Here is a 16,577-nt window from a genome sequence, read left to right as displayed (position 1 = left end):
AAATCTCAGCGAATGGATTTGTAGTAAATCCAACGTTTCACTTGGCAATCTGGTCCAAACTTTTTCAAAGAAAATATCTATAGAAAGTAGATCAATACTTGGAGTAGTTGTTATATCCCCTAGTGAATTATGAATGATAACTTTTGAGGACTATTTATAGGCCAATGTAATATGTATATTTCCTATTGTATAATTGTTACGTAACTAAACTATTCATATTCGTATTATTTTGACCTTTGACTTATTATCATACGATTCTTGAGTTATCATTAGCTTATTGATTACTTCCCCCCCTATTAACAGCCACATTCGGCCAATTATTGTACAAATTAATTATCAGAAGGGGTTTTGTGGAGATTTAGTACTTTTCATAGTTGAAAGCGTGAGTCAATTGAAGCTAGACCACCATGGAAAACCTGGAAACACTGGACGGCCATTGAGTCCTATTATGGGACTCCTCAGTGGTGGTGTGCGCCCATGATCCCACCTCGCGAGATTCGAACCCAGGACCTACCAGTCTCGCTGCAGTGCAGTTAACCGATAGACCACTGAGCCGGCATCCGATGAGGAATGAGATAGGAAAGGGAAATCTTAGTACGAAGTACAAATGTACAAATGTTATTTTCTATTTTTTGGTACGATATCGTCTGTTTGGTTTGTATATAAACCCAGTATGCTTGTGAATAATGATTCATATTGCCGAGGCTGTTATTGGTGTTAACTTAACTGGCTGGGCCAGGCATATAACAGGGCCAAGTGGTAATCAAGACTGCTCGTACGATTTTATGTATCATTGCTCCGATCAATAAATCCACTTCTCTCTAATCGGGCGTTCATATATTAAGAGGGCACGCACTTACACGTTATAACGGTAGTAAACATTCAAATAACTATCATTAAAAATGATCAAAACCACATAATAAGAAGAATTCAACGAATTATGTAATAAAGGGCATATAAAAATAAGGGTAAAGTAAAATGAACGAACAAGGTTTATACTCATTTAGTATTGTTTGTTTGAATCTTCCCATCGATGTGTTAGGACTGCAACTGGTCATTCTCTAATTGGCATATGTGTATACTGTGCGTATTGCATCGATATAGCCTTAATTCACAAGCATGGTAAGCAGAGATGGATAGTGGCTAGCAGTGGGATCCAGTTTGACGCGCGTTTCGTCCTATTTGGGACTCGTTAGATGGATGTACCTGCATCTCAGATTTGTTGATGTTCACTCTGGGACTCGAACCCAGTACCCTCGCTTCAAACGCCATTGCGTTATCCACTCGGCCACTGAGTCCTGATAGCCACAAGGTTTATGAAAAAAACAATAATAACCTGCAAATATTTTTTCCCATCATTATAACACTTGTCAACTGACTATCAATTTTCTACTTTATAATAATTGATTGATTGAATATGCTTCATATATGGTTATAAGTATTACTGTATACAAGCTTATAGACTAATGAAGATTGGATACACAGTAACCTGGTTTGCTTATTAAGTTGACCGTAAATCTTAATTTTCTGCATAGATTCGAAAACAAGATCACATTTTCAGATAGAATGAGGATTTTAAAAAAATCTAGTTTTCACCTTTTTGTTTGTTTTTTTTTGTGCATAGAATTCACTGATTTAATTCTTGTCTAAATCTACTACTTTTGTACAGATTAGATTTATACGTATATAAATAAGTTAATCTGATAATATTATATGTACTATTTCAATCATTTAACAAATGGCTAACAGGATTTATTTAATATCTTGACATATTGACCTAATTTCTTTCTTTCATTCATTCTCAAATTAACAATACATTAATAGTATTGTGTTTTTTTTTGATGAATTACAAAATTTTTTAAAGTGAAACATAGTTCCATAGTTGAAATTATGATTCAATTGAAGCTAGACCACTATGGAAAACCTGGAAGCACTGGATGGCCGTTTCGTCCTATTATGGAACTCCTCAGTGGCAGTGCACATCCACGATCTCGCACTCGCGAGATTCGAACCAAGGACCTATCAGTCTCGCTTGCGAGCGCTTAACTACTGGACCACTGAGCTGGCCGGCATCCTACGGTGTTAATGTCTAACTTCAACTGATCCACGAAGTTGAGCAACCGTTCACCAATTGTCTTCAGTGAGTTACTATCTCACAACAGACTCGGTTGAACTCCATTGGTCACTGCTTCTCACTAGAACTCGAGGACATATATCTTGAAGTCGGTTAGGTGCTCTGGCGAGAGACTGGTAGGTCCTGTGTTCGAAATCTTGCGACGCGGGATCATGAACGCGCACTACCACTGAGGAGTTCCACAATAGAACGAAACGGCCGTCCAGTGCTTCCAGGTTTTCCATGGAGCTCTTGCTTCAAATGACTCATGATTTCAACTATGAAAATACTGATTCTCCACAAAACCTCTTCTGATGAAACATATTTATTTATGCCTGTTCATAATGATTTCATAATCACTGAGAAATCATGGAGCTGTTGTTATTAGAATAACTTTAAACATATGATTTTAGATAAAATTATCAGTGATCAATACTATTGGTGTCACAAGTTCACTGATAACTAATATGTTAGAATAGATATAACTTTAAACAAAAATTAGACAAGTTTAAGTTAGGGTTGTTCCTTCTTTGACTATTGAACATCATCAGTCTTAATTCTTTGTAATCGATATGTACCAGATACTATAGATGATGCACATTTTAATGGAATTAATTCGAAAAAAAAACATTATCATTTCTTCCATTTTTTGATTGTTCAACGTAACACTTAGTATTTATTAACTGTATAATATATCAATTTATCGAACATTAACTCTGAGATACAGGTACATCTAGCTGACGAGTCCCAAAAAATAGGACAAAACGCACGTCAAACTGGATTCCACTGCTAGTCACTATTCATCTTTGCTTACAAAAAACAACAAACTATCTTAAATAATATCTCTACTATAAATTTTCTAAATCATTCAACTGAAAATTTTCTTCAACACTATTTATGTCAAATAATGATTTCTTCTTCTTCAAAATCGTATATATCAGTTAACATTTCAATGTTATTGAAGTATAAACGTGGGAAAATATTCATCTATCCCAGTATTTACCTACTTTTTTGAGTCACATGAATTGAGTGTTCGATAACTTCCCCCCCCCCAAAAAAAACAACAAAAAAACAAAAACAAACAAAAAAAAAAAAAAATGTAGGTGAAATATTCCAAAATTTCAAACAAAATATATTCATTTCTATTATTATATACAAGTTATAATTATGCAATAATAATAATAATAAACAAAAATCTCAGCTTATTTGTTCATTTTAGGGAATCATTATAAGTTGATTATATGAATGTCAATTAACTAAGCTTTAATGACTTATTAACTAGAAATTGTTATTTACTAGTATAATTAACAAATAATAATAAGTAAACAAATTGGTTAATGCCAAGTTTTAAACAAGTGATCAATAAAAGTAAACAACAATTAAGTTACCAAGTCAATACAATTAAATAGTTTACGACATATATATATTATCAAGTTATATATTTAATCAGAAGGGGTTTTGTGGAGATTTAGTACTTTTCATAGTTAAAAGCATCAGTCAATTGAAGCTAGATCATCATGGAAAACCTGGAAGCACTGGACAGCCATTGAGTCCTATTATGGGACTCCTCAGTGGTGGTGTGCGTCCATGATCCCACCTCGCGAGATTCGAACCCAGGACCTACCAGTCTCGCTGCAGTGCAGTTAACCGATAGACCACTGAGCCGGCATCCGATGATGTTAATGTCTAACTTCAACCAATCCAAGTTGAGCAACCATTCACCAATTGTCTTCAGTGAGTTCCTATCTGACAACAGACGTGGTTTGAACTCCACTGGTCATTGCTTCTCAGTAGAACTCGATTTTTCACATTTTCCCTCCGTAATTTGCGATTTGAAATAAATGTAAAAATAGTGATAGAATTTAGTCAGAGAGAAGAGAAAACATTGTGCAATGTCAACATTAATGTTTCATTTTTTTCTATGACCGCAAAAATTCATTGATATCGCATGAGATTATGAAGGACAGTATGTAAAATGAGTGTTTGTTTGTTTTAGTCTGGGTGAATTAATAAAATGAATATAGTCCTGAAATTGTTTGTGACCTATTAATTTACAAATCAGAAATCATTGATATGTTCAACTAATAATATCTCATGAAAACAAACTCTAATCTTTGATATAATGCACTGGACTATGTTTGTAAACTGTGAAAAGCTTTATTTTACAGTAAGGATTAAAACATATATTCAATGGGTTGTTTAGATTACAGCAACTATCCTACAGTCAATTTCGATTATGGTTAATTTTGGTTAAGTCCTTTTTATTAACTTACTTAACAGACATCGTCATTTGGATAGTAACAATTTGCATATTTCTTTGTACTGTTATGACTACTAGAGCACATGAGAGACTCTAGCCGAAACGTTGATTACTTATGTATCATTCGATGACACATACTTCTCCCCATATATATGTATGCACGCAAATCCTATTATCAGCTTTTGTTTTGTTTTACTGTGCCCTTATTAAATTGCTTATGTAATTGCTTGCTGCTCGCTCGCTCATTGATATTCGCTCAGGTGCTGTTAGCTTTCTAGCCTGAGTTATTTGACAATAAACTGTAGTTGCTGCTTCTCTTTGTCTTCTGATTTTATGCACCATTAAAATTGGAATTATAACGGTTATCAAGATGAATGATTAACAAAGCACGGCACTACAAGATGACTTGTTTTTATATTGAACTACGTCATTGTATTCTTTCTATAAGATAACCTTGTCATCAGACACAATCATTTAAACTGACAAGTGTAATTATATAACATTTATGTGGGAAAGCAAAAAAATAATAATCTGAAATTTTTCATCTTATTTTTCACAAACTAATTAAGTCGAAAATTCATTTAGTATTGCTTGTTTGAATCTTCCCGTCGATGTATTAGGACTGCAACTGGTCAGTCTCTAATTAGCATATGTGCATACTGTGCGTATTGCCTCGACATAGCCTAAATTCATATGCATGGTAAGCAGAGATGGATGGTGGTTAGCAGTAGAATCCAGTTTAATACGCGTTTCGTCCTATTTGGGACTCGTTAGCTGGATGTACCTGCATCTCAGATTTGTTGACGTTCACTCTGGGACTCGAACCCAGTCGAAGTTAGAAATTTAAAGATTGTGCTGTTTGATAAACATTTTGTCTAATAATAATAATACTTTTTATTAATCAAGAAACTTGGAAGTGCACTTTTGCTACCATAAAACTCTTTTAAACAATCAGTTCATATAGTCTACTTAACAGATCATTTTTAGTTCAACAAACTTTGAAAAATTGGACAATATAACCATAATTCTAATACTTAGGTGTTAAAAATTGATGAATTATATTTCCAAAGAGTTAATCATCAAATAACCGAAGTTTGTGCTGATGTTGTCTTTCAGAAGGACGATGAAAGCTCCAGGACCAAACTATCCAGCTCAGAGAACAAAACTCTATCATAATCATCAATCAAAACATTTTATTTGTTATGGATAGAATGAAAGACATAATACATGTTATAACTTGTGGCCTTGCAACCCTATCAATATATGACGTAATCATATCATTAATTAGAAAACAGTGATTTATCGACCGAACCAATGACTTATAAAACCCGTACGAGCAGTCTAGAGCCTTTATCGGTCCTGCTTCTTGATAAGCCCTGCCTGTTAATTCCAGAACACTAATCTCAGCCTCCACGATATGAATCATGTAATTCAAACATACTGGGTTTATGTACAAATCAAACAAACCACATCGTATCATAAAATAGAAAATAGCATTTCAACAAGATCCAACAAAAAGTGGCTGTGAATATGGGAGACAATGATTGATAGACTGGACATAACTCAGGAATGGCAAATCGTATAATAATAGTCTATTTGTCAAAATAAAGCTTATAATAAGAGGGACATGAATAAGCATAGTTTAGTTAATTAATAATTATACAATAAACATATACATATTGTATCGGTCCATAAATAGTTCTCAAGAGTTACCATTTACAATTTTTATCGGGATATAACCATAACACAAATAGGGGAGTGATCTTCATCAACATCGTTTCATGAGTCGCTTTATATTTCATTTTTTTGGATTTGGAGTATTGATTTTGGTTTTCTTTCGGAAAGGAATAATTATTGGACTAAAGGAAATAAGTTTTTTTTGGAGAGACCTTTAAGGGAATTTCTACTATAAATTGTGAAACCCAGTTTCAAACAAAAATATTCGACCTAAATAAAATTCAGATGTTAGTTTGGGTCTGACATTTTGTTATTTCAAAAGGGTTATTTCCAGGAATGTAACCTCAGATATTAGGGTATTCAACTCTTAACTGTTGCATTTTATTATCAGTGATGTTTATTTGTATATAATTTGTAAAATAGGCTGTTCTGTTGTAGTATAGGACTTTCTAGCTGTGTGAATTCATGGTTTTTCCCGGAAATCGACCTGCAGATTATTGATCCGTTGTCCTATGATTTAAATATTTAATTCCACCAATGTTATGCAACCATCTTTCAGTGCTACTCTTAGGTAGCCACCTCACACGCGATATGGTTGAACTACATTGGTCACAGCTTGTCATAAGAACTCTCGGAATTATGTCTCGAAATTAGCCACTTCAGAACAAGTAGCTGTTATTGATATTTTTGTTATAGGTTCTCATTCATATCTAAATACAGCACTTTTTTAAGTTTCATTCATTATCACTATACGGACTATTCTATTTTGTTAGTTATCTGAGTAGAATCTGAAAAATACTAAATAACTACTTACTTTTGGTGACTATACTGATCATTCACAAGTTTAGAATGAGTATATGAAGTAGGATATACATTTCGTTCTCATTGTTTGTATAAAAACGGTTCAACGTTTAAAAAGTATTTACTGGTAAACAGGTAGGATTTATCGATCAGATTTACCATTAAGTTAGGATAGGTAAAACCAAAGTATGGTTTTGATTTCAACAAGGTTGCTGTTCCACTCATTTTGAATGAGCGATGATGATTAAATGCCAACGGACAAACCATTTCACTCCATTTTACTAGTGTTCAGTAGTATTAAGTCGAGTAACGACGTTGTGCTACTTGAAACGTTCTTAGGTATACTATAATTTGACTTACTATTAGATAAATCTTTTCACTCTACAAGGGTTAAGTTTGACTATGCAGGTGGCTACACTAATGTCTCGACTAATTGATATTCTATGCAAATGCTGATCGGTTACGCTAAATTTGTATAAGACCCAGTGAGAAGACTAGAATAAGAAAGACAATCTAAAAATCCGTACACTTAACTTAAAAATTTGCATGAAGGAGTACACGAATTACAAGGACGGAGAAAGCCATACAGAAGAAATTACAATGTGTGCTTAAACATGGTATTGGTGATACAAAATTAAAACAATATGAGATGCAGGTACATCCAGCTGACGAGTCCCAAATAGGACGAAACGCGCGTCCTGGATTCCACTGCTAGCCACTATCCATCTCTGCTAAATATGCTAATAGTTGATTTTCAATAATTTGAGACAAAAACCATGTATAGCAAGATATAGTAAATTAGGTGGAAGCTAACTATCAAAGGGATACTTGATGACGTTAAACATGCTTTACGAAATGTGAACACTGATAATAAATAAAACCATGGAAAACCTGGAGGCAGTGGAAGGCCGTTTCGTCCTATTGTGCGACTCCTCAGAAGTGAGCATCTACGATCTTGCACTTGGGATTCAAACTCAGCACCTTCGGCCTCGTACGTGAACGCTTAACCTCCAGACCACTGAGCCGGTGTTAATGTCTAACTTCAACCGATCCACTACTTAGATATTAACTTTACTGTTTAATAATTTAATTTGTAATTAGCTTGGGAACATTGTATACCCAATATTATTACGTTTTAAATATATAAATTATAAAAACTCAACAATCTCCACAACTCTTTACTCATATTTACCTTTTTTATGGAGGCTGAAGTTCTTAATTTTTGTTTCCTAGCAATCTAATTTGAATTCAGTTCATGATTTTTTGATCAAATTGTGTATCCTCACGTTGCAGTGAAGATTGGATCTTATCCGTATCTTAAATATTGACAATGTGTTTATTCAATCACATGGTCACTGGTACAAGGAGGCGCCAAATATATATGGGCCCACAAAAATCACTGGATTTGTATAAGGGCTAGAGTACCGCCTGTGAGGCTAAAACGACGCAAGTGGTATTATTTGAGGGCCGCACGTCGAGCCTTTCACCTGGAGGTCTAATCCACAAGGCAGTTTGAGCGACGTTAGGAGATACAGTTACATGGGAGACTAATCGATAATAGGTTGATACGCCATTTTTCCCTCAGAATCCTTTAGCCCATATTCACCATTGGTTCGGAATCAGGTTTTTTTCCAACTCCTGTAAGTGGATCTTCCATATCCACCAGCTCGATTATAGCTCTGAAAACTCGCTTTTTGTTCTCTCAATTGTATATATTCATGATTCTATGTTTTATTTATTTATTTATTTAAACACATACATATTGGTACAAAAGGGCACCAGATACATATGCGCCACACAAAATAACGAAAATAGGAAGAGAAAGGATGAAAAGATAAGGCGGACTGAAATGTACAACCGGAAGACTCTATTCAGCTAAGAAAGTTAGAACCACTCTTTATGAAGAAAGTAAAAGAAGGTTACAGCAGGCTCGAAACTGGCTTCTATTCTGAGCCATATCTGATAACGTCTCTAGCCACTGTGTTGCACCATCTCTCGGACCCCAGCCAGGGAGTCGTGAAGGACTAACACAAGCTAGCCCTTTGCAGCTTTCTCTCAAACCACGACACCATGTCATACACTGACCACCTCTCCACTGTTTCCAACCAGTCCCAGAGTCGGCAAATAATGCACGACGTGGAAGTCTCTGGGACGACATTCGTAGAACATGTCCAAGCTACCGAAGTCGGTGTTTCAAGATGGTGACACCAATTTAATTATCATCTCTGTTCCCAAATACATGATGCCGAACCTCTGCATCACTAACATGGTGTTGCCACTGTATGTCAGCAATCCTTCGGTGACAACGATGATCGAACACAGAGAGTCGTCTAACATCGTCAACTCGGAGAGGCCAGGTTTCACAAGCATAGAGCAAAACTGCTCTCACTGACGCATTGTAGATCCGACCTTTTACAGCCAGACTAACATCACGAAGGCGCCAAAGATGGCCCAGATTGGCATAAGCCGCTCTGGCTTTCATTATACGTGCATCAATCTCATCACTCACGCCACCACCAGCACTTATATAGCTACCTAGATACACGAACTTCTCAACTACTTCAATCTGCTCACCATCCAGGGTGAGTACAGGATGAGAATCCTGCCAGTCTTGTAGGAGTACTTTGCACTTGGAGGGTGCAAAGCACATGCCGTACCTGCGGACACTGGTTGCCAACTGATTAAGTGCGGATTGCATGGCTTGAGCATTATCGCACAGTAAGACAATATCATCCGCATACTCGAGGTCGAGAAGTCGTTCTCCAGGCAACATATCTACACCGCCATTACTTACATCCATCAGAGCTGTTTTCAGGATGTCATCGATGGCAAAGTTGAAGAGGAATGATGAGATCGGGCAACCCTGCCTAACCCCACTGCTTGAATGGAACAATGGAGAAAGGTGGTTGTATGCCCTCACTCTGCCTGAGGTGTTCGTGTACAGGGCCTATGATAGTCCATAAATTTATCTATTCTCCAATATGAAAAATGTTTATATTCATCTTTATTGCTGTTAATGGGTTATAAAATAATTAATAGTTTGAACTAGTTACAATAGGAAACATTTCAAATTTCCTGTATAAAAACTAAGTGTAACATTCATTTTTCTCTAACTTCATTAATAATTAACAGTTTGAACTTGACCAATATCAAATAGTCAATTCTTATTACTTCTTTTTTTTTTTCAAAAAAAAATTACACGGTTTATTCATAAATTATTAATTTTGATTTGTTTTAATTGAAAAGTTAAAATGAAAACCGAAAAAAAAACACAAAAAACAAAAAATAAAAAAAAAACAAAAAACAACTTGAAGCTTTTCTTTCTTTTTTTAATTTATCTTTTTTTCTTGTTTTTTTTTAATTGGTTATAAATAAATGAAAAACTAAGGCATAGAATTAGAAGTTTATTAATGAAAATATAATAATATGCTTTAATATTAACCTCATCAAGAGTAGTTTTTTTTGGTATAAAGAGTAGATAATTATTGTTAAATAGGATACATGTTCTAGAATCAATTAACCTTTCAGTTAAAAAAAAAGATTTGACATTTTCATTATTATTTTTTTCTCAAAATGAAAATAATTTGATTGGATAGATTATTTTTTTTTCCAGAAGGGGGGTTTTGTGGAGATTTTAGTAATTTTATATAGTTGAAATCATGAGTTAATTGAAGCTAGATCACCATGGAAAACCTGTAAGCACTGAACGGCTGTTTCAACCTATTGAGGGACTATTCAGCAATGCGCATCCACTATCCCATCTCATGAGATTCGAACCCATTCCTAAGGAGTGCCATAATAGGACGAAATGGCTGTCCATGCTTCCAGGTTTTCCTCGTTGGTCTAACTTCAATTGACTCATAATCTCAACTATATAAAGTTATTAGATCTTCACAAATTCCCCTTCTGATAATGATCAAGTACTCACTAGTGACTGGCTCCATGAGGTATTTCCTGAAATCCTAGCGAGAAGCAGTAACCAGTGAAGTTCAACCGGGTGGGTTGAGAGATATCAAATCAGTGAAGACATTGGTGAATGGTTGCTCAAATTCGTGGATTAATTGAAGTTAGACATTAACACCATTCTATGCCGGCGCGCGAGACTGATAGGTCCTGGGTTTTAATCTCGCGAGGCGGGATCGTAGATGCGCACTACTGAGAAGTCACACGATAGGACGAAACGACCGTACAGTGCTTCCAGGTTTTCCATAGTGGTCTAGCTTTAATTGACTCATGATTTCAATTATATGGAATATCTTTTTATTAAAAATCTGTCAGTTATATTAATTGGTTCATCGAAATATTTGATGGATAGTTACTTAAGTTATTCATAATAAAATGTAACTTTTCAATACAAAACAACAACTAATTGTCAAGACATTTAAAACTAATTTGAATGAGACATTTTAAAGTAGCGAAGATAAAAAACGTCTTATTAGAAATAAAACATTCGGTTCGGTTATGTATTGTTTTTTTAATCTTTCCATTGATGTTTCGGACTTTCATTGAATAGTCTTTTAACGGCATATGTGCATCTTTGTCAGATTGTCTTAATATTGCTTTAATTCACAAGTAGTTTAAGCAAAGATGGATAGTGGCTAGCAATTGAATCCAGGATGTGCGTTTCGCCCGCTTAGCAGATAACACGATGGAGATCGAAGTAAACGGTACTGAAATCAAGTTCCAGGGTGAACACTAAATCTAAGATGCAGAAACATCCAGCCAACCAGTCCCAAATAAGACGATACGCGCGTTCTTGACTTCTCTGCTAGAAACTATCCATCTCTGCCTATATATTCTTAGGTTTTATAATTCACATATAATTTAAATTATACCCCAAAACTATATCACATGAAACATATGGTTTAAAATACATCCTTTCGGTATGTTCTAATTGTGGCTTTTCTTGTTTGTTTGTAGTAAGGTCTTAAGATCATGAATTGAAGCCATCGAAAGCCAAATTAATGTTTTGTGAAAGTAACTAGAAATTTGTGCAACAATGTTTCCTTTTATTACTTCTATTATTATTATTATATAGTTGAGATCATGAGTCATTTGAAACTAGACCACCATGGAAAACCTGAAGGAGTTCCACAATAGGGCGAAACGGCCGTCCAGTGCTTTGAGGTTTTCCATGGTGGTCTAACTTCAATTGACTCATGATCTCAGCTATATAAAATTACTATAATATTCACAAAACCCCCTTCTATTATTATTATTAAATTAATTTCTCATTTAGTCAGACGTTACTATTTTTGATGTAAATATTCATGCAGAGAAATAATGATGAAAGGTACTGTTGAAAAAATGTAGTTTATTAAGATTAGAAAAATCCTGTAATTTACGATGACGATGATGTTGGTATCAATATGATTTTTGCTCTGGTTTAATTTACGTACTGGCTTTAAATAATATAACTTTTACCCGTTTATCATTTTACTTACTTACTTGTGCCTGTTACCCCTTGTGGAGGAGCATAGGCCGCACACCAGCATTCTCCATCCAACCCTGTCCCGGGCAATCCTTTCCAGTTCTTTCCAGTTAACATTCATCCTTTTCATATCTGCTTCTATTTCCTAGCGTAATGTGTTCTTCGGCATTCCTCTTTTCGATTTCCCTTCCGGATTCCAAGTTAAGGCTTGCCTCGTGATGCAGTTTGTTGATTTCTGAAATGTATGTCCTACTCACTCACTCTTTTTCTAATTTCCTCTTCAGCTGGAAGCTAGTTTGTCCTTTCCCATAAAACGCTGTTGCTGATAGTATCCGGCCAGTGAATGTTTATTTTTTTTAGCAGAACATAATTAGATTATTAAGCCTGTTCATTTTAAGTCACTAAACTTTCGTGAAATAATCCGGTAACCCTTGTAAACGAATATATTTTTTCTGTGAAAAAAAAGAAATAAAGTGTAGATAGCATACAATAATTTAAAGAAAGATGGACTCGGCATTCGAACAAACAAATTTTGTGGTGGTCTTGGATTTTTCAGTATGATAAAGTGGTGTTTAAACTTACCATTTGAGTATGGGAACAATTTAAGAAGCTAACTACATGATGTATGAAAATATGAATTGTTTTTTCGACTAATATTCATATAGATTTCATCAATTTCACTAATAAATAAGTAACATGCTTGTGAATTAAGGCTATATTGAGGCAATATGCACAGTATGCACATATGCCAATTAGAGACTGACCAGTTGCAGTCCTAACAAATCGATGAGAAGATTCAAACAAACAATACTGAATGAATTTAATAAGTAACATTATTCACCAAATATCATCCTTCACGTTTGTCACAACTTTCTTTGTGTTTACTGTATTCCTTTTCGAACCGAGCAAGGTTAATCAACGCTTTTAACTTAATATGAGACTTGAGCAGTTGGCACCTCATTAAGAGCATCAAAATCTGTCACCATTTTAAAAAAATTGATGATTTAGGATGTTCTATAACAGTTGTACCCCTGATTGATGTACTGTAATTCAAAAAACATTCACTTCTATGTATCTAAGGTTAAATAAATCAAACTCGAAAATATCCAACATTTAAGTTTCATTTGAAAGATTTATACCTTGTAATGGAATGAAACTAATCTATGTCTACACAAAACTGAACCGATTGTATAACCTCTATTACGAATGAAATTCTAATGGTTAGAATCTTCAATAATCATTAGCGTATGTGATTCAAATTTGAGGCACATTTTAACTGATATTGTAGTGTGGTCTACTTATATCCATATAAGTAGTATATGGCGATGGTCAAACATAGAATGTATTTTAGCAGAAGACCAATAAGGAAAGAACTGAAATGAAGCGCATTTGGTAAGAAAATGCATGAACAATAAAACTAGAGAAGATGAACTGATATTTACAAAAGGGATAGTGAAGATTGAGACAATTGGTTGTTAATTTGCAAATTAACTGTTTGCTGTATGGTTAACAGAATTTAGTGAGATAGTCTGTAATTTGTGCTTAGATACATTTGATTGTCCCCAACCGGTGTTTTGTTCACTACAATATGACGTTGTTGAAGACAACTGTCAGAAATTTTTGATCAAAGTTTTATACAAGGCAGAACACTTCAAAAAAGTTTTGTTTATTCTTAGTATTTGTATTGTGTAACCTCTATTGCTAATGAAATTCTAATGGTTGAACTGTTCAATAATCATTAGCTTATGTGATTCAAATTTGAGGTACAATTTAACTGATATAGCGTCGTTGAAGATAATTGTCAGAAAGTTTTTGATTAAAGTTTTATACAAGGCAGCGCACTTCAATAAAGTTTTATTGCGATTATAAAAGAACCAGTATCCCTGATGCGTACATACTAAACTGATAGTTTAGTTTTAACCAAAGTTTGTTCTTAGTATTTGTATTGATTAAGTGTTAGAGTAATTTAAAGGACAACAATTAATCAACATATTAGAAACCGTGACCAATGGAGTTCAACCAAGTCTGTTGTAGAGATATCAACTCACTGCAGACAATTGGTGAACGGTTGTTCAACTTCGTGGATCAGTTGAAGTTAGACATTAACACCGTTGGATACCTGCCAGCTCAGTGATCTAGAGGTTAAGTACTCCGGCGCGAAGCTGGTAGGTCCTGGGTTCGAATCTCGCTCGCGAGGCGAGATCGTGGATGCGCACTTCTGAGGAGTCCCACATTAGGACGAAACGGCCGTCCAGTGTTTCCAGGTTTTCCATGGTGATCTAGCTTCAATTGGCTCGTGATTTCAACTATAAAAATATTAGAAACTGTTATCATTGTTATCAAATACTTGTTTTTTTTATTTCATTATACAGATGGAGTTATATTAATATCACAAGATTTAAAAGCAACAGAATATGTCTTCTTAATACTTACATGCTCCTATCGTTTTGGTCGTGATGATTTAGATGTATTAGGATTAACATTTCAAAAAGAATTATTAATTTATACAAAATGTTTATGGCCTAATCGATCGATTATTGATAATCAATTACCTGTGAATAATATAAAAAATCAAAAAACATGGAAAAATAAATTTAAAAAAAAATCTAAAAAAAAAATTGAATCGATTGAAGAAGTTTCTTCAATTGTATTAAGTGATGATTCTTATGGGATATTTAGTCAAACATTAACAATGAATGATTTAACACCATTTCAATTAAAAATGATTAATAAAAATAATCAACAAACTATACCATTTCGTATAATTGTAAGTTAATTTTATTTGAAATGTCACAAGTAGGTTTTTGTGAAGATTTTATATTTTCATAGTTAAAATCATAAGTCAGTTGAAGCTAGACCATCATGGAAAACCTGGAAGCAATGTACGACCGTTTCGTCCTATTGTGGGACACCTTTGAAATAGGCGAAAGGTACTGGGTTCGAGTCCCAGAGTGAACATCAACAAATCTGAGATGCAGGTACATCCAGTTGACGAGTCCCAAGTAGGACGAAACGCGCGTCCACTGATAGCCACTATCCATCTTTGCTTAACATGCTTGTGAATTTAGGCCATATCGAGGCAATACGCACAGTATGCACATATGCCAATTAGAGACTGACTACTTGCAGTCCTATACGTCAATGGGAAGACTCAAACAAACAATACTGAGTGAATTTATGTGATGATATATTAGCGGAATACATTTCGAACAATCTGATCACACATAGTATACTTGTTAAGAACATTTAAATATTAAAATAAAAGGTGAAGTAGACTGAAGATTGGGGGGGGGGGTAGGAGTAGACAAGAATGTGAAACCAATTTGAAACCTGATCACTCTTGATAATAAGTTAATATTACCAGGGTAGGTTTAAGATGAGAACAAACTGTTTTTGAAAACAATTAATATGAACTAAGAATATTCTTTTCAATAATTTCTCATCAGGTACTCTACAATTATAAATCCAAATTAATAATCCATAAAAGAAGATTGACCAAGTTTAAGGCAGAGTACATCATTTAACAAAACTGTAACATGTAAATCAAGGAGTATTTGTGATATAAAAATAAAGTAAAATCGTTAATGTTGGAGTGTTAACCTGAATCAGTTTATAACTGAAATAAAATCGTAAGATAAATGACCAGAATAAATATAGTTGACATGGGGGTGAGAGATAGAAAAATGGGATTACAAATCAGAAATTACGTAATATGTAGAATAATATGAATTAGGTCAGATATAGTAGATAGGGGTGGATGCTGAATAAATTTCTCCAAAAGGTTAGCAAGTGTGATAATAATAATGACTGGTAAGATGTGTTGATAAAATAAGTTTAGGATATAAAAATGAGCATTAATCAGACTAATGTCACCATATTATAAAATTGATTATTAACAAGTTGACCCTGGAGTTGGCCAGGGTAAAAAGGAGCGGCTGGACATATTTCTTTTGGATGCAAAGCTCTGGCTCTAGGTCAGTGAAAACCTGCTGACTTCTATGTAGGTTCATTCGGAGTTAGTATTAAGTTAACACTTTATAATAGCCTAGATTTCAAACGCAAATGATCGAACTGAGTTTTAATAAGCCATTCAATAAGAGTTAAAAAATATCCTATTGATCTTCAATTCAGATGTGATTCAATAGAGCATGGACTCCTAAATAAAGTCAAGAAAAATTTATGACAAACTCTTATATGAATAAGTTTCTTCAATTGATTACCTTAATATTCAATAAGTTATTTTCAACTACATTTCATTTATAACATTTTCTCGTGGATAAACGTATAGTCAGTTA

General features: G+C 34.3%; 1 protein-coding gene and 1 non-coding gene across 2 annotated transcripts in view; one reads left to right on the top strand and one right to left on the bottom strand.

The window, feature by feature from the left end:
* Positions 1-1,228: 1,228 nt before the first annotated feature.
* Smp_tRNA_01643_Gln_TTG.1.1 lies at positions 1,229-1,294 on the bottom strand. Its single transcript has one exon. It is a non-coding gene (tRNA).
* Positions 1,295-12,137: 10,843 nt separating this feature from the next.
* Positions 12,138-16,577, top strand: part of Smp_152290 (putative beta-arrestin 1) — a gene marked incomplete at both ends in the record, with an annotated part of 50,163 nt that continues 45,723 nt past the window's right edge. Inside the window, 2 exons of the mRNA XM_018793021.1 lie at positions 12,138-12,144; positions 14,655-14,836. Of these exons, the coding sequence (XP_018647575.1) occupies positions 12,138-12,144; positions 14,655-14,836 (189 nt within the window). The remainder of the gene's footprint in view (positions 12,145-14,654; positions 14,837-16,577) is intronic.

This window comes from Schistosoma mansoni, chromosome 1 (assembly GCF_000237925.1).
Source record: "Schistosoma mansoni strain Puerto Rico chromosome 1, complete genome".
NCBI lineage: Eukaryota > Metazoa > Platyhelminthes > Trematoda > Strigeidida > Schistosomatidae > Schistosoma > Schistosoma mansoni.
The sequence above is the reverse complement of the archived record's forward strand: the minus strand, read 5'-3'. Positions and strand labels throughout refer to the sequence as shown.